Below are 18167 nucleotides of genomic sequence, written 5' to 3' on the forward strand. Positions count from 1 at the left end.
AGCCCCCCGCCCGCCCGCAGTCCGCTGAACCACGGCGGGGCAGCCCCTCTCACATGGCCGTGGCCGCAGCCTCCAGCCCTCGTCGCACCTCCCTTCGCGGCTCACGCCCCCTGCCGTGGGGTGTCCGGGCCTCCGCCTGCCAGGCCCGGCTGTCGGCAGCGCCCCGGCCATCCTCCTCCGGGCGTCCGATCTTCGCTGTGCCCCTCTCGCCACTTTGGTTAAGCAGGTCATTCTGGACGGCTCCGCCTGCAATCAGGCGCTGCGGAAGACAGCCCTTCAGGCCGGAGGAACGGAAGGACCTCGGCCGCGCGGCAACTGGGGCGCTGGAGGCTGTGACTGGGGTTGGCAGAGAGCCGAAAAGGTGCTTAAAACCGGTTCTCGGGAGCGACTTGGAATCTCAGCTAGCCCTTTACATCGTGGGCCAAAAGAGTCTCATTTTCCCTGACTGGAACCACCACAGCGGGGGCTGCCTGCAGTCCCGGCCAAACGTCGCCCTCCCGCCGGGCAGGCACTAGGACTGATGCATGCTGGGATTTGTAGTTCGCACCGGTGGCGTGTCATTTGCATTCATTACTGGGTGGAATTCGATCCGCACCGGGTTAACGCACCCTAAGGACTAGTCAAGGTGTCAGCACTCCTTGCTCTCATATTGATTAAAGAGTTTAATCGATACACATTTTTCCCCATACAAATTTTATCCTAAACTTGATCCTAAGAGACTGAATCAGGAATTTCTTAATTTTGCGTTTGCAGGGCGTATTCTCAGTTCTGAGTTCTTTTCTGGCTTATCCCGGGACACCTATGAGTCCTGGGGCTTCGCGCGGCGTCTTTAAGTGAACAGTGCGCATGCGCCCCCTTTCTCTTTTCCGGCTGGAACCATGGAGGGTGCAGAGTAAGTGCTTCTTCCTCTCCTCGAGAATCCTCTTCCATCCCCGAAACCAGAGACCTTTTGTCCCACTTTCCCCCGGTCCTACTGTGCCCTGTGCCCTTGCCTACTCACCTGTGTGTTTGTGACGTCTTGTGACATTGGCGGAGGCCGCGGGCTCGCAGGGGATGCAGGCAGCCTTGGGGCGGAGGTTTTGGAGTGGTGGGGAACGGGGCGAAGTGGGAGAGCCGAGAATGTGCGGAGTCGGCCGGTTGTCCACCCCTCTGTTTTGTGAGGGAGGCACAGAACCTCTGAACTGGTTCGTCCTTGTCTGGTGCTTGATCCAGGCGTCCCTGCCGCCAGTGCTTTGCTTTCAGCATGTGGCGCTTGAGGCCTGAGCAAGGGTGGTGGGATTTTTTTTTTCTGGGGTCTCGGGATCCGCTGGCAGCAGTCTCTCATTTTGTTAGCTTCGCTGGGGATATTTGTGTTGTGCGAGGCTGGGACCGGGCGTGGATTAGACGCGAGTGTCCGTGTTAAAGGCCCTCGTTAGCGTAGAAATTGCTTAAAACCTTGGTCTCCCGTCGCAGCGGAAGGTCCATGTGGTAGAGCCAGCGCCGGTAGTTGCGTTCAGTGCTCGGTGAGGGGGCGGCCTGCGGGGCTGGGAGCTTCATGAGCTGTTAATGTTAATGCTTGTCCATCCAGAGAGAAGAAGAAGAAGAAGGTTCCCGCGGTGCCAGAAACCCTCAAGAAGAAGCGAAGGAACTTCGCGGAGCTGAAGATCAAGCGCCTGAGGAAGAAGTTTGCCCAAAAGATGGTAAGTCAACTTTTTTTTTTTAGACACTTGCCGTGTAAGAAGAGGCTTCGGGGTGGCCAGCAAGCAGGGTGCCCTTTGCAGGGTTTGTTCACTTCGCCCGCCTACCCGTGAGCGGGGCGAGCTCCTCGCAGTGGCGTCTCCGGTGAAGGCGGTGTCTTGTCTGCTTTGGGGAACGTCAGTGCAAACGGGCAAGAAAAGGAAAACCTTTCAAGGGAGGATTCGTTTTCTTCTCAAGAACTGGCCTCGGCCACTGACTGTGTTTGGGAGCGAAAGATCGGACGGATCCTCCTTGTTGTTTCAGCTTCGAAAGGCGAGAAGGAAGCTCATCTACGAGAAGGCCAAGCACTACCACAAGGAGTACCGGCAGATGTACCGAACGGAGATCCGAATGGCCAGGATGGCGAGAAAAGCGGGCAACTTCTACGTCCCCGCCGAACCCAAGTTGGCCTTTGTCATCAGGATCAGAGGGTGAGTTCGTGTTTTGTTTGTTTGGTTTTTGTTTTGTTTTTGCTGCAGTCTGGTTTTGAAGGGAAGAAAACTATGCAGTATCAGCAAAACCGGGACATTACTTCTGGAGGCCTTGGTTCTGGAACGAAAGTATTTTGGGGGGTAGCTTGCACAAGAGGGGGTTGTCTTAATGGTTTAGCTGTGCCCCAAAGGTCCTATCCATTCTCTAATTGAGCAGGGACTTGAGTTCAGGGTCCTGGAGATGAAAAGTCGTTAAAGTGTAGCCTCCTAAGTGTGATGGCAGATGTGTACAAAACCGGAAGTGGCAGAAGGGTCAGGGGATGTTTAAATGTCCTAGGTATGTGTCCCAAGGCCGTTGGCTTGGGGAGGGGGCAAGTTGGGAGAGGTGATAGAAAAATTTAGCCAAATAAGGAAAAACACCAGTGGTCTTTGTAGCAGGAGAGGATTCCCGTCTATTTGGGTGGACTTGGGTTGTCCGAAATTGTAATGGTTTCCTGTCCTTCGCTAATAAAAATTCTTATAAAAAGCCAAGTTAAACTTTTGGTCCTTTTTCACTGCAGTATCAATGGTGTGAGCCCAAAGGTCCGGAAGGTGCTGCAGCTTCTGCGCCTTCGCCAGATCTTCAACGGCACCTTCGTTAAGCTCAACAAGGCTTCCATTAACATGCTGAGGATTGTGGAGCCATACATTGCTTGGGGGTGAGTCTGCCTTCTCCTTTGACTGCTACTGGGGACGATGGTTATGTTGGCAAGATGAATGTTAGGTGCTTTGACAGCGGTAACCTTATTCTTTGGTCCTTTATGTCTGCTTTCTTATTTCAGGTACCCAAACCTGAAGTCAGTGAATGAATTGATCTACAAGCGTGGTTATGGCAAAATCAACAAAAAACGAATTGCCCTGACAGATAACTCACTGATTGCTCGATCTCTTGGTAGGTTCTGCCTCTTTGGGGAAAAGTTGGTATTAGACAGCATTTTTTGGCATCTTGTGGCCTGCATTTTTCTCTTTTTACTCATTTTTATTGACTTTTAAGTATATATTATAGCCTATAATTGTGTCTGTTCAAGTGCCTTAAAATTTAGCGATCTTTAAAAAAAATAATATCTTAACCTTAAAATATTCAGGTAAATATGGCATCATCTGCATGGAAGATCTGATTCATGAGATCTACACTGTTGGAAAGCGCTTCAAAGAAGCGAACAACTTCCTGTGGCCCTTTAAGCTATCTTCTCCACGTGGTGGGATGAAGAAGAAGACCACCCATTTTGTAGAAGGTGGAGACGCTGGGAACAGGGAAGACCAGATCAATAGGCTTATTAGAAGGATGAACTAAGGTGAGCATCTACTCGAGAGAGATTTACTTAATACTCGAGTAAATGGGATGCAGTCTCCAATACTTCTCCCACTAAATATTGATACGGGTTTGGTTTGAGTCCTAATATATTTAGTGGGGTTACAGTTGGTTTGGTTACTCCTTTTGAGGGTATTTATGGAGGGGGGAAGATCTGGTTTTTTCTACTTAAAAATGGAAACTGAATTGGTACTTTCATAATCTCCTGATTTATGTTAATTCCTAGCTATTGAGGTGGCTTCTTTAATGGTTTTTTGTTTTTGTTTTTCCCTTTCAGGTATCTACCATGCTTATTTTTGTAAATCTGGTCAGTTAATAAACTGAGTCTTCAAAATTGAAGCATATTGTTGTCTTGGTGACTTTTTTTGTTAGCCTGCCTCACCTCTGCTGTCCCTTAACTATCAGCAAATTTTAGTATGTGATAAAGTTAAGCCAAATCAACAGCCATTGCATCCAAAACTAGGGTTCAGTTTGTATCGTGTGAAAAACACTTCTTGGGTTTAGTAAGGACTTTTCTGTGCAAAAGAGGCATCTTAATTTTTTACTATTGAGTTTGCCAAAACTAGTTTACTAAGAAAATTTATTTTGCGGGCCTTTGTGCATGATTTATAGGTAAGATGTAATAAAAGCAGGTCACATTTTAAAATATTGCTGAAATTCCATTTTCTCAGGCTTTGGCTTGCCTATAAAGTATGTAAATGTGTTTTCCTTTGTTTTTCATGTTTTGTATCTTCTGTCCATATGTCAGTAAGTTTTTCATTGCATATATTATGGCTCTAGCTGGTTTTGCTCAGTGGGTAGAGCGTCGGCCTTCGGCCCAAAGGCTCCCGGGTTCGATTCTGGTAAGGACACATACCTTGGTTGCAGGCTCCTCCCCAACCTGGGCCATGGTCTAGGCTCGTGCAGGAGGCAACCAGTTGATGTGTTTCTCACATGTTTGTCGTTCCCTCTCTCTTCTACTCCTCTCTAAAATCAATGGGAAAATATCCTCTGGTGAGGATTAACATTAAAAAATAATATAGTGTATATATTACGAAGGAAGAAATGAAATTAGTGTCCATTGGTAATAGTTATTTTGGAGCACCTAAAGCACTCCTAATGAAACTAGTAAATATAACTAAATGATAAGTGTTGGTATTTTTTTTTTTTCTCCAAAATATTTGAGAGAGAGAAATATCAATGATGAGAGAATCATTGCCTGGCTGCTTCCTGCAGGCCCCATACTGGGGATCAAGCCCATAACCTGGGCACGTGCCCTGACCAGGAATTGAACTGTGACCTGGGTCACATGGAACCTCAACCACTGAACCACGCCAGCTGGGCAGTTTTGGTATTTTATACGAAACATTCCTCTATGGTTTATGTATCATCTGGTTAATGAACTGAAAGTTTTAAGTGTAGAGTGTAACATGAAATATGTATAATAAGTTAGTTTTTGTAATCTTCAGTTGTGCCAAGGGTATGATGTATATGAAACACATGCCCTGTTCTTTTGACACTTTTGCACCAGAATCGTTACTTTTTAGTATTTGAAAGTTGCTAGATAAATACATTTAAGAATTTCTTTAAATTCTTTGGTCTTGGAAGCTGTTTCTCTGGACTAATGAATTTAGGGTCAATGAATTCTGGAGAGAAATTAACGTTGAGGTCCTTTAGTCTATCAAATCAGCGATGCACGTCTGAGTATACCTGTGTTGCAAGAAATTTAGTGTCTTAGTACTAACAGTTGGATCACTGTACAAAAAATTAACCAATGTACATTAATCTTTAGGTGGCGTCTAAGAGTCTGAGTTTTGAAATTACCATTTTGTTTTGCTGCTTAAGTAGATAGAGTCCCAGTCCCCCATCTCAGCCTTTGCTCATCCAGTATCCTGAAAGGTAGAAATTGGCTGTGAAGAAAAAATTGCATTATTATAATAAAGTTGTACAGATGGCATATTGCTAACTACCTAGGCATGGCAAAGTAAATGTTGGAGGAATTGGGATAGTAATAAATAGAAGTGACACTCTATATGGGTGATGGCATTTAACACAGCTTTTTTTTTTTAAAATCTTCACCTGAGGATATTTTTTTTCCCATTTATTTTTTAGAGAAAATGGGGAGAGACATCGACTGGTCGCCTCGCATGTGCCCCTTGGGGCTGGGGATCGAACCTGAGACCTTAAGTCCACAGACTGATGCTCTAATCACTGAGCTGAGCCAGCTAGGACGCCTTTTTATTTTATTTTTATGGTAAAATTGGTTAGATATGGTAGTCCCCTTATCCACGGGGGATAAGATTCCCAGTGGATGCCTAAAACTGGATAGTACCAAGCCCTATATATGCACTATTTTTTCTTATACATACATACCTTTGGTAAAGTTTAATATATAAATTAGACACAATGAGAAGTTAACAATAATAAAATAGTCAACCATATTGTAGTAAGTTATGTGAATGTGCCTTTAAAGTAAAATAATGGTAACTTGAACACAAGCATATAGGGGCTGTCAGTCTGATTACTGAGAAAGCTATTCAATGACTAACAGGCAAGGAGTGTATATAGTATGGAGACACTAGACAAAGGGATTGTCACCACCAGGCCTGGGCGAGGCATTTCATCACTACTCAGGATGCTGTGCAATTTAAAACATGTTTAATTCTGGAATTTTCATATAGGTTTGGACTGAAATCAGAAAGCAAAACTGGGGATAAAAGGGCACTTCCATATGCCCCTGTCCCCAAATGCTCAACAATCTTCCTGCAATGGACAGCCATAGGTTTGTTAGGATCCCTAGTCATTGATGCATCACCACCCAAAGTCACACAGCTTTTGAAGCTGGTGAGGGCTAGGAAATTCTCCATGAATATCTAGAATAAAGAAATGGACTGGGCTGTATCTGTCCTTTGTAGATACATTCCCGTTTTTAATCCTGTAAATTCTTTCCCAAGTGTGGCCAGAGAATAGGGACATGTTTGGGAGTGGGGAGGAGTTGGAGACATCCAGATGAGGATTGCTTCAGAATTAAGGAATCTAGTAGGAGTTTCAGAGGGGATAGAGGGAGAAGGTAGACCCACTGTCCCTTTTTACTCACCAGGAAACTGACAGCTTCAATTGTCACATGCTGCCAGGTGACAATTGAAGCTGTCAGTTTCCTGGTGAGTAAAAAGGGGACAGTGGGTCTACCTTCATCACAGTTGTGAAGACAGTAGATAGGGAAATGTTTTGTGAACTGTTAAAACCTATTTAAATGCAGCTCAATGCCTTGTTTTACTTAGCCCACCTCTCCTAAAAGGAAGAAGGCTAACCAACCTTTCTGAAGGTCTGGGCCTCATTAGGTGCTACTGCTGCACACTCACCTGTGCATTTCCATTTGTACCCTCTGAAGTGCCGGCTTTATTAGGTCTCTTGCTGCCCCTGTTTTCAGAAAGTGTCATCTGCTGCACTCATTGGCCTTTAGCTGATGGTACCTCGTGTTGCCTAGAATGTTCCTCTGGTAGGCTGGATCAGAGTGCTGGCTTCGGAGCCAAACTGCTTACTAGCTTAATAAGTTACTTAACCTTTCCTTATCAGCAAAATGGGGAAAATAGTGATACCTGGTTTCATAGGATTTTAAGGATTCAATGTGTTGGGTCAAGTAAAATGCTCAGAGCATTGCGTGTCTCAAAGTGCTAAGTAAGCATTTATTGTAAAATTTGAGTACTTATTAGGGGCATACAAATGAAAATAACCCTGTGTTCTCTTGTGAATGAAATGGGCAAGATAGACGAAACAAATACGGAGATGTATGTGCTACAGGGACTGCTAGAAAGTGACAGTTTATTGGGGTCTTTGAGGACCACCTCCAGGGGAAGATTGACAACTTTCTGCCCCCCACTGTTTTCCTTTACAGATTTGGTATCAAACTGGATAAAACTGTCCTCATACAGGTGCCTCCCTTCTCTCAGGAGGCATCCCTCTCTTTAAGGCTAGCCTTTTTATCGTACATGTAACACACAGCACACCTCATTTTAATTGCCTTTCACAGATGTGGTGGCAAGACCCTTTAGCAAGGATGACTGGCTTTATTGTGGCGGTATAGAACTGAACCTGCATGTCTCCATGTAGGCACTCTGTATGTTTACTGTTGCTGCGGTAACAAATCACAAACTGAAGTTACTTAAACCATAGATTTATTATCTTAACAGTTTTGGAAGTCAGAAGTCCAAAATCTGGTTCACTAGGCTAAACCAAATTGTCAGCAGGGCTGCCTTCTGGAAGCTCAGGGGAGACTTAAGAAGCTACTTGCATTGCTTGGCTCGTCACCCCTTCCTCCATCTTCAGCGTGCCATCTGTTTCCATCTTGCCATCACCTCTGCCTCTGCTCCTGCCTCCCTCTTACAAGGACTGTGGTTATTACATTGGGCCACCCAGGTAATCCAGGGTAGTCTTCCCATCAAATACCTTAATTCTGGCTCATCTGCAAAGTCCCTGCATAAGGTAGCATGTCCTCGGGTCCCAGGAAATAGGACGGAAATCTTTGGAAGGGCCATCTTTAATCTTTAACATATGGCTCCCGGCTATATTTTTCCTTGTTCCTCGTAAATGAGAAGCTTCTAATGTAGGGTCTCGGCACTTGTAACATTGTGTCTGGAACACTGCCCCCAGGTCTGTGTTACTTGACTTTTTCATTTGGGTAAAAGGTCTCCTCTGACACACCTCTTCATAGAATGTTTTTCTTCATAGCATCTCTTACTGTCGGATAAAACTCTCCATTAACTTCTATTTGAGTTACCTCCTTCTCTGTTCTAGTCCTTACAAAGCCTGGCGCGTCCCATGCCAGTTGCTGCTTTGAGTTAACCCTCTTAAAGGGCAATAGCCATTTAAAATGATGTATCTCCAGTTGGCACATGTAGTCCTTGGGTGTTTGGATGGGGAATGGTGAAAAGAGTGGGGGCTGGATTGTGGATGTATGAGTTTTATTGTCTAGGGATAATAGTAAGTGAAAACAGAACAACATGTTAGGAGAATATAGAGATGGTTCCACTGTGAGGATTGGAAGTTTCACATAGGTTGGTAGGATTTGGGTACCTGGTTATAAAACAGTAGGAGCCAGGCCTGGAGTTGGCACAGAGCTGGGGGCAGGGGTGGTGATAGCCAAGAGCATGTGATAGCAAGACTTAAAAGCAGCCAGTTAATGAACATTTGATCACAAATTGAGTGGAGTGTACACTTAATGCACATAATCATAGGTCCGTGGTTCTCCACTTCTGAGTGCAGCCCCAGAACTGAGTTCCTAATTGGTTTTGGCCCCAAATATTTTCCCCTGGCTATTCCTCTAGGTAAATATACCACTATCCCTATTTTCTGGATGAGTTAACTCCTCCCCCCACCCACCCCAGGATCACACAACTACATTGAGTGCTGGGGCTAGTATTAGGTTCCAGGTCTAATTTGAGTTGGTTTTCTTAACCCAGGAACTAGGAGAAGTTCGTATCAAGCTTAATGAAAACAGAAAAGTGGGTTTGAGAGCAGTTTCAGGAGTTTTGTGGGATCTGAAACCCTATTACCAGGGCCAACTTTGCAGCCTATTGTGGGGTCAGGAGTGGAGCGAAGGCCCGGTGCAGGTCAGGGTGCTAGCAGGCTTCCTTGCTAGGGAGAGGACACCTGTAAGCCCTCACCAAGGAACCCAGACAAAGGAAGCCTAGAACGTGGAATTCCGGCGGAGGGGGAGGGAGTTCGGGGTGATTCACTTACCTAAGACGGACTAGTCAGGTATTACTGGGGTGTTTGAAAGGTCCAGACTCATCAGTACTCTGGGACCCTGGTAGTTTGAATCTTAAAAATGCAACTTAGGACTGCGCATCGCCAGCCTAGTCCAGCTGCCCACCACCCACCTGCAGCTGGGTGTACTTTTCCTGCCCTTATGACCCTGTTTCAGGACTGATTCGTTCACCAGCCTTGTTTCGCCACCGTCCCCCCACTCCGACCCCTTTATCTGTGACCCCGGGGGCGGGGTAGGGTGTCTCCCAGCTGCCCAAGCCCCCTCCTAGCTCGGTTCCCAGAGGGACGGCAGGGATGGCGGCGGGCGACGGCAGGGAGGGCAGCCGGAAGCTGCAGGCGCCTGGCAACCGGGGCGCGTCTGGCCGGCAGGGCTTCAGCCTCCGGGCCGCTGTGGGCTGGGCCGGGCGCTCCCCTCTCCTGAACATCATCCGGCATGTTCGCCCCGAGAGCGGAGGTCCCGTTAGCTTGCGGCGGCCCGGCCGGCCCAGTCCCACAGTGCCCCGCCGCCGGCTCCCGAGCTGCCCGCTGCCCCCGCTGGCCGCAATGCCTCCAATGCCCCAGACTCAGATCTGGGTGCCACCACCCTGGGCCCGGCAGGCGAGGAAGCCCCTTCACTCCACGGAGCTGCTGAGACAGTGAGTGTGGGCGGCCTGAGGGCCCAGGGACCTTGCCCGACCTCCCCCCGGGAAGGGAGAACTAGCCTGGCGAGGCACGAGGCACGTGGGTCACTCCTAGAGTTCTTTTCCAGGGGACCAGGCGGGGAGGCCAGGGTGGGCGGGGCTGAGATGGGAGTGAAGCCAGGGAGGACCACCACCTGATCTGTACCTTTGCGCCCCCACCCCCTTTCCGGAACAGACCAGCACCCTCAGACATCCCACCAGCAGACGCATGCACGGTGCACGGGGGGGGGGGGGGGGGGGGGGTTGGTTTACTGTCCACCACCGCACGTGCACGGGGCCACGTGGATGGAGCAGGTTTGCGACGCCGATTGTGTTCATTAGAAAGCTCTGGCCCCATTTTCATTGCGGATTTTGCTTTGTACCATTTCTGATTTACCTGTAATTTGAGCTGATTACTGTTTTCATGAGGGGTTGAAAATACTAGAAGAGATTTGTGTGATGCTCGGCGTCTGTTCTGTACCGGTCACTTCCCCCACAACCTTTTGGGATGAGACATGAAAACTGTGGAGCCTCTTTCTAGACAAACGCAATTTTGCACCCATTTCTGGCCATTTGTGTCCTCCTCCTCTTACTGACTTTCCCCCTCCGGGATCCTTGCTCTTCATCTTACTGACTTTCTACCCACGTTGCTAATGGTGAGTTAAATCTCCAGTTACAATGGCTTTCCTTCAAAAATACTTCTGACATTTCCTTTTTAAGTTCCTACATTTTTGAAATTGCATCATAATATATCATCAGTGGAATCATGTATGGATTCCTTTGAGAAATTACCTTTTTCACTTACGAGGATATGGCCTATCATATCTTTTATATAGGTCGGCATTGAATATTTCATAGATGTATCATATAGATAGATGTGTGATCATGTGGTATAGATGTATCATAATCTATATAACCATCTTGCATTAAGGTTGGTTCCAACTTTTCCTTATTACAAACAATGAACATTCTTACTCTTGGGAATAGTTCTACAAAGTTGATTTCTTGAAGCAGAATTGCTGGGTCAGGCATATGTACACTAAAATATGTTGGTGAAAAAAAATGTTGGTGGAATCTTGCCTTCTTAAAAGTCTTTACGGGTTGACTTTTCCATCAGCAGGCTGTGTTTGGAAAAACCTATGTTTATCATTTAAAAACAAAGCAATAGCTCTCTCTTGCTGAGTGTTTATTACATGTCCAGTGCGGCTTTGAACACTTTGCACACGTTTTAGAATTAATCCTCACTAATACAATGCAAATCACAGGCACTATTATTTTCTTTTCTTCATGATCCTATAGTTATGCAGCTATTAAAGGGCAAAGTCAAAGTCAAGATTAGAATCCAAGTTCATTTTATTCCAGTGCTTGTGTTCTTTGTTGGATCAGTAATGGAATTGTTTCATTGAGTTGTTTGGGGATTAGATGCGATTGTGTATTTGATGTTACAGTATTACTGATAGTTCTTTTCTATACTTCTATCAAACTGGACATGGTCCAAAGCTTCCTGCGTTCTGATTCCTCTGTTTCCTCTGCCTCTCCACTCACTTCTCTGCCTTTATCTTCCTGCCTTGTGTATATTTTGAGGAAATCTGGCTTGCTTCTCTCTCTCAAATCTCCGTTGGCAACTTTAATCTAGTCTCCGGCCTCACTTCTCACCAGTAAATAGATAACTTAAATTTTTCATCTCCCAGCCAGACCTATAGTCTTCAACTCCTGTAGCTTAAACCCAGGTTATAGCTCTACCTGGAGGTTCTAGACTCGTGGTATCTAAAACAGTTCCTTGTCCTCCAGCCTCGGGCCAGCTCTTTCTCTTTGAATTTAATTCATGGTTCCATAATTCTTAGTCAACCTAGAATTTTAAATCCCTTTTCTTTGCTGAACCTCCTACTCTCAATCAGTCGTTAATTGTGCATTCTCACTGCTGCTACTCTAATGTAAGCACCCTGGGCTATTGTATTAACTGTCCCAGCCTCTGCCACAGCTCAGTGCAAGGCCCTTTTGTGCCCTCCTATTGCTCCGGGAAGAAAGCACAAACGGCATTCGGATGTGTCTATGCTCCGCCCCCCGCTTCACCCCCCACCTCCGGTCTATCAGTTCATTGTTTCTCAGGATGCCTTTACCTGAACCATGTCTCCATTTTCCATGGCATCTTCTCACACCTGTATCTTTCCAGGAATGTCATTACCCACATTTATTTCTGCCTGTTTGAATTTTATATAAATGTCATTTTCTAGTGTCTCCTAAGTCTTGAACCTCCTTGTGAAGGTCACATCTCCTGTCTTTTAACTCCTCTAATATGAGGCGTTATGTATGTATCACCCCTTGGGCTGTGATTTCACACTTCGCCTCATGCTGTAGCTGTATGAATGGATATTGTGTTTCCTTTAGGACAGGAAATTCTGTGAAGGCAGGATCTCTATTTAGTTTATCTTCGTGTTTATGAAGCACCTGGCACACGCATGTGCACGTCGTACATGCTTAGTGAATATATTTGAGTAGGTGAGCTAATACATTCACTTAGGAATAAAAGATTGCATGTATTAGTGTATTGTTAGCTATAGTCACAAACAGACTTCAACATTTAAGTGATTTAACATATAGAGTACGTCCTCATTTATCTCATGTGCACGTCTTTGGGATGTGGGAGGAACATGGAAGACCTAGAGAAAACCCACGCACACATGGGGAGAATGTGCAAACCCCACACAGACATGGCCCCAGCCAGAATTGAGTTGTTTTCATTTACGTTATAACAAAGCAACTATTCCCTCCCCCCCCCCCCAAAAAAAAATATGGAACACTTAACAAATTTGGGTGTCATCCTTGTGCAGGAACCATGCTAATCTCTGTATCATTCCAATTTTAGTATATATGCTGCTGAAGCGAGCACACAAAACGACTTTAAACAAAATGATGCTACTAGAGCACCTGGCGTTCCTGATCAGCAGGCTGCTTTCTTCCCATTAGTAGTAGGATCCAGGCTCTGCCATTCACGAGCAGTTTGCTCTTGTCTAGCTGCAGCCAGCAGAAAGGGAAGGAAAGAGTATGGAGAAGGCAGACCTGCTTCATAAAAGCTTCCTGCACAAAGGAAGCTTGCATTCTCTCACATTCCCATCTCAGGGAGGCAGGCACTTCCCAGAACAATTCTTGCTTCCGGAGGAGCAAGAATTCTGGTAGGCATGCAGCCTGTTCTGCCACAGTTCATTTCTTCTTATCAAAACCTGTGGCACTTAACTTGATGTCCTTGCTTAAAATCAGAAGCAAAACTCTCCGACTCGCACACTCAGTTAGGTTAGCAAAGGCTCTGTAGCACCACAGCTTTATCGTGAGTGGTTACCACAACGAACTGTAATCATTACTCTGTTCCCCTCAGTACACTGTAGGTTTTTGCATCTTCATCATTTTTGTGCTTCAGCTTCTAGCGCAATGACTGGCATGGATAAATAAATAACCAGCTTTCTTAATGAATCTATGGCTTGTCTTTCTTGGTGTTTACTTGATAATTATTTTGGTTTAAACAAAGCTAAAATTCAAGTTAATCTTACCATCTGCTGTTTGATGTTTGGATTATTTTCAGCCTTTTTTCTTTTTATTATAAAAATACAGAATTTGACATTCTTGAAGATAAATATTGTGTGTATCAATGATTATTCCTTTAGGATTAATTCCTGGAAGTGAATTTCTGGGTCAGACGTACATAAAATTTTAAGGGCATACATATTGCTATCTGGAAATGCTATAAAAATGCATTTACTAGCCCTGGCTGGCAGCTCAATGGTTAGAGTGTTGTTTTGTGCAGGGTTGATTTACGGTCAAGGGCATATATCTGGGCTGCAGGTTTGATCCCCACCTCCAGTTGGGGCATGTGTGGGAGGCAACCAATCAATGTGTCTCTCTCACACTGATGTTTCCTCTCCTCTCCTCTTCCCCCCTCCCTTCCACTCTCTAAAAATCAATGGAAAAAATATTCTCACTCCTTGGGTGAGGATTTAAAAAATGCATATACTGAAACCTATGAGAGTGCCTAGTTCCTTGAAACCCATCTTACACTGTTGAGTAGTACAGAAAAAATTCTTGCCATTCTTTTGGCAAAAGTTACAGCTCATTATATTGCTTTTATTGTAGCACTACTGAGGATGAACTTTATTCACCATTTCTATTTTTTTTTCTGTAACAAGTTACCTGTTCTTTAATAAATATACTCTCTATAAGGTTCATTTTAATTTTTGTTCCTAAGTATCCTTGTACATAAAATAAATTCTTCAGTTCTTTATGTCTTCATTCGAAAAATTATTCTGGGAACTTCTGGACAGAGTGAGCTGACATGAAGAAGACTCCATTCTGCCTCATTGTATCTCCAATGTGGGGTAAATATAATAAGGTAATTTGTGGATAGGTGGCTGGGCTAGGAAGCAAGAGAAAGAAATGCCCAGGTGCCATACATGGAGGCATGTTCACCTAGGAAGCCATGTTGAGCATCTGCCGAAAGCTGGGAATCACAAAGGAATACTGTTCCTATTACCATGACTGCATCACAAAGTCCTCCAAAATGTAGTGGAAAACAACCACTGGCTGTGCTCATGGAGTCTGTGGGTCAGGGATTCACAGTGCACAGGACAGTCAGCATGGCTCTGCCTCCCCACGTCTGGGGCCTCCAGTGGAGGACTTGAAGATTTGGGGCTTGTTCACTCCTGTGTCCGTGGTTGGTGCTGCTATGAACAGATCTTAGCTGGGGCCTCTTCCTGCCACCTGGCTTCCTCACAATATGGCGGCTGGAGTTCAAAGGTGAGTATTCTGAGAGCCATGTTTTATGAACTCGCCTTGGCAATCACACAGGCTCTTTGACTACATCGTATTGACTGAGGAAATTAGTTTCAGGGAGAGAAACAGACTTCACCTCTTGAAGGAGGAGTGTCGACATTACACAGAAGGAAGAACATGTGGGGATGGATATGTATTAGTGCATTCTTCTTTGAAAAATGCAACCGGCCATAAGAACCTTGACATTGAGATGATAACCAGAAAAATGCTCTCCATTGGTCTGAAGAAGCTGGCCATCCACTGGCACTAGGAAAAGAGTCAGCTACTGGACGGAGCTTCAGATCCTGTACAGCACACGTCTGAGGCCTGAATCCATCTTACTTCATGGTTAAGGGATCCCAATCCCAAAAATGGACATATTAACTGGTCTGGCACCTCTGAAACCCAGGTCTGGGCAGAGACGCATGGAAAACCTCTCTGCAGTGAAGTTTCTGCAGCTCAGGGAACACGGAGTCCTGTAGACAGCAGTCTTCCGAAGATGAGCTCACAACATTTACTTCATACAAACTACATAAGGAAGTGAACCACAAGGAAGGAGACTTGGCAGATTTAGCAAATGGGAGATTTGTATCCCTAAACTAAAAAATGATGGACACGATGGGAAAAAATTAGATTTATAATATTCAAGGAGATGAAGGTGTGGAAACAGTAAGGCAAGAACTGGGCAGTATGGAAAAAAAAATAGGCGACGTCTAAGGTTGTATGTTCTGATTTTGCTGATTACATTCTGTGATGTCAGGTAGTAGGTGCCTTTGTCTCCTATATGTCCTCTAAATCGGTAGTTCGATCTGAAACACATGGCAGGCTGGGTTTGTCCCAAGGAACATAGTTTGTTGACCCCTGGATTAAAGTTTGGGGGACCAGTAGTTCAATATTCACTAATTCAGTGTTAATGTTGACTTTATAAACTGTACCAATCTTGAATAATGAGAATCGACCTTACTCTTATTGTATGTTATCTGTAATAAACTTTGTTCATTTGTTTATTTAATGTCTATCTCTCTTGCCTCCGTTTCAGGAGAACAGGGACCCCATCTGGTTTGGCTCATTTTTACATCCTTGTTGTGTGACATATGATTGTCATTCATCACATTTTTGTTAAGTGAATAAATGAATGGATGGATAAATAATGAATAGAGAACATTTAACATTTTCATCTATTTCTAAACTAGGTGAAAAAATAATATAAAATTTAAAATATTTGGAATATTTTAATTAAAAAATATTTAAATGCACCCTTATTTTGAAGTGCCTTTGAAAATATAGTAATTATTTTATAGCTCTTTGTTTTAAGCAATTAGTTCATCTCAATCCCTTTAATTTGAGAAAGCATTTGTTCTTTTTTTCTTTTTTTAAAATATATTTTTTATTGATTTCAGTGAGGAAGAGAGAGAGATAGAAACATCAATGATGAGAGAGAATCATTGATTGGCTGCCTCCTGCATGTTCCCTACTGGGCAGATCCAGCCTGCAACCCGGGCATCTGCCCTTGGCCAGAATCAAACCCAGTACCCTCTAGTCCGCAGGCTGATGCTCTATCGACTGAGACAAACCGGCTAGGGCTTGAGAAAGCATGTGTTTTGAGTGAGTTTTTTATGACCTGCCCTAGAACATAAGTACTTTGTTCTTTTTATTATCTCTTTCTACATGTGTTTTTTTAAAACAGTCTTTTTTTGGTCCTATAAAGTATCCTTAATTTTTCTTTTTCCACCAGAATTAGTTGGGGACCTTGTTTTCAGGAAACATCAGATCAAAAACATTTGTGTGTTTTTAAAAATTTATTATTTCAGCACATTCCTTAAGTTGTACATTCTTGCAGCTATGGGCTTTTCCTCCCTAACTTTTTATTATGGAAAATTTCAAACATACACAAAAATGTAGAGATAATAGTGTAATGACCCCTCGTGTATTTATTGTGTGAACTTAAAAAAATATTCAATTTTAAGAAACATTTCTCTTGATCTTATTGGCTATGATGCCCCGAGAGGCATTTACTGGTATTGCTAGTCCCCCACGGTTTCTTCTGTCCTGGAGGGAGGCTTCTAAGGAGAGGAGGGCAACCTTGGAGCAAAAACAAAGCGGTCAGGTCACCATCACCTTTACAAGGAAAATGAAAAGCAAGTTCTTAGCAGGGAGTCAGGATTGTGATTCTAGTAGTCTGTCAAGACTTTGGAAATTTAATTGCTCCCTATTTTAGTGCAGATTTGTTGTCATTTTCATTATTGTTGTTGACCTTCTGGTTGTCTTGTTTGCTCATCTTTGGTAATAAACTCCATGAAATCAAGAGAGTTCAAGAGCATCAAAGAAAGAAGGAGCCTCTCTTCTTCCACCGCCGCTGGGAGGGAGGACAAACCCAGTGTGGGAAGCAGTGTGAGCCTCTGAGCCACTGCAGGGAAAGCCAGTGGCTCAGAGCAGAGGACAGTGGCTCCGAGGAGAGGATGGGGTGGGTCCCGTTGGGGATACCCATGTGGGCCCGTGGCGTGGTGCTGAGGTTGAGCTTCTCTCATGGCTGTCCCTGCGTTTCCTAATGCTTTTCACGCCCCCCTCCCCCCACCCCCCCCACCCCCCCACCCCCGTAGCTCATAACGATGTGGTTTCTACCCTCACCTTTAACTCCAGCACTGCCATTTCAAAGGGCCCAAGATCTCACCACCAAGTCCAGTCTTTCCCCCCTTTATTCTCATCCCATTTCTCACTTCCCGATAAGTAACCTCTCCTGGTTTTCTTTTTAATTTACAAAAAAAAAAAATTTTCTTATTGATTTCAGAGAGGAAGGGAGAGGGAACCAGAGATAGAAACATCAATGATGAGAGAGAATCATTGAATGGCTGCCTCCTGCATGCCCCCTCCTGGGGATAGAGCTCACCCCCAAGCATGTGCCCTGACCAGGAATTGAACCATGGCCTCCTGGTTCATAGATCGATGCTCAACACTGAGCCACAATGGCCAGGCTAACCTCTCCAGGATTTGACACAGCTGATTAATAGGAGATGCTAACCCAGCCGTGGGCAAACTACGGCCCGCGGGCTGGATCCGGCCCGCTTGAAATGAATAAAACTAAAAAAAAAAAAAAGACCGTACCCTTTTATGTAATGATGTTTACTTTGAATTTATATTAGTTCACACAAACACTCCATCCATGCTTTTGTTCCAGCCCTCCGGTCCAGTTTAAGAACCCATTGTGGCCCTCGAGTCAAAAAGTTTGCCCACCCCTGTCTAACCTCTCACCACTCCAAGGCAGCCTTTGTGCCTCCCCTCCTTTCTTCTCTCTTCTCTTTTTCCCTCTTCCTCCTCCTTCCCTTTTCTCTCACCTTCTTTCCTCTCTCCTCCCACATTCTCCCCTTTCCCTGCTTCTTGCTGCCCACCCATTTGTGGGGATGCACACACGCCACGTTGTCTCTCATTTCATATCTTTTCACATGTTTCCTTTGCTAGGACCCTGTG

At 44.9% G+C, this 18167-nt stretch overlaps 1 protein-coding gene and 1 non-coding gene across 2 annotated transcripts; one reads left to right on the forward strand and one right to left on the reverse strand.

Annotated features, from left to right (window-relative positions):
- Positions 1 to 739: 739 nt before the first annotated feature.
- RPL7 (ribosomal protein L7) lies at positions 740 to 3837 on the forward strand. Its single transcript, XM_059672883.1, has 7 exons — positions 740 to 892; positions 1568 to 1679; positions 1981 to 2147; positions 2708 to 2845; positions 2969 to 3078; positions 3272 to 3481; positions 3776 to 3837. Exons 1-6 carry the CDS (start codon positions 879 to 881, stop codon positions 3478 to 3480), a joined length of 750 nt encoding a protein of 249 aa, XP_059528866.1. The 5' UTR covers positions 740 to 878; the 3' UTR covers position 3481; positions 3776 to 3837.
- Positions 3838 to 12688: 8851 nt separating this feature from the next.
- On the reverse strand, positions 12689 to 12792 carry LOC132220232 (U6 spliceosomal RNA). Its single transcript, XR_009449734.1, has one exon. It is a non-coding gene; the product is annotated as a U6 spliceosomal RNA (small nuclear RNA).
- Positions 12793 to 18167: the final 5375 nt, after the last annotated feature.

The sequence above is a fragment of the Myotis daubentonii genome, chromosome 17 (assembly GCF_963259705.1).
Source record: "Myotis daubentonii chromosome 17, mMyoDau2.1, whole genome shotgun sequence".
Lineage (NCBI taxonomy): Eukaryota > Metazoa > Chordata > Mammalia > Chiroptera > Vespertilionidae > Myotis > Myotis daubentonii.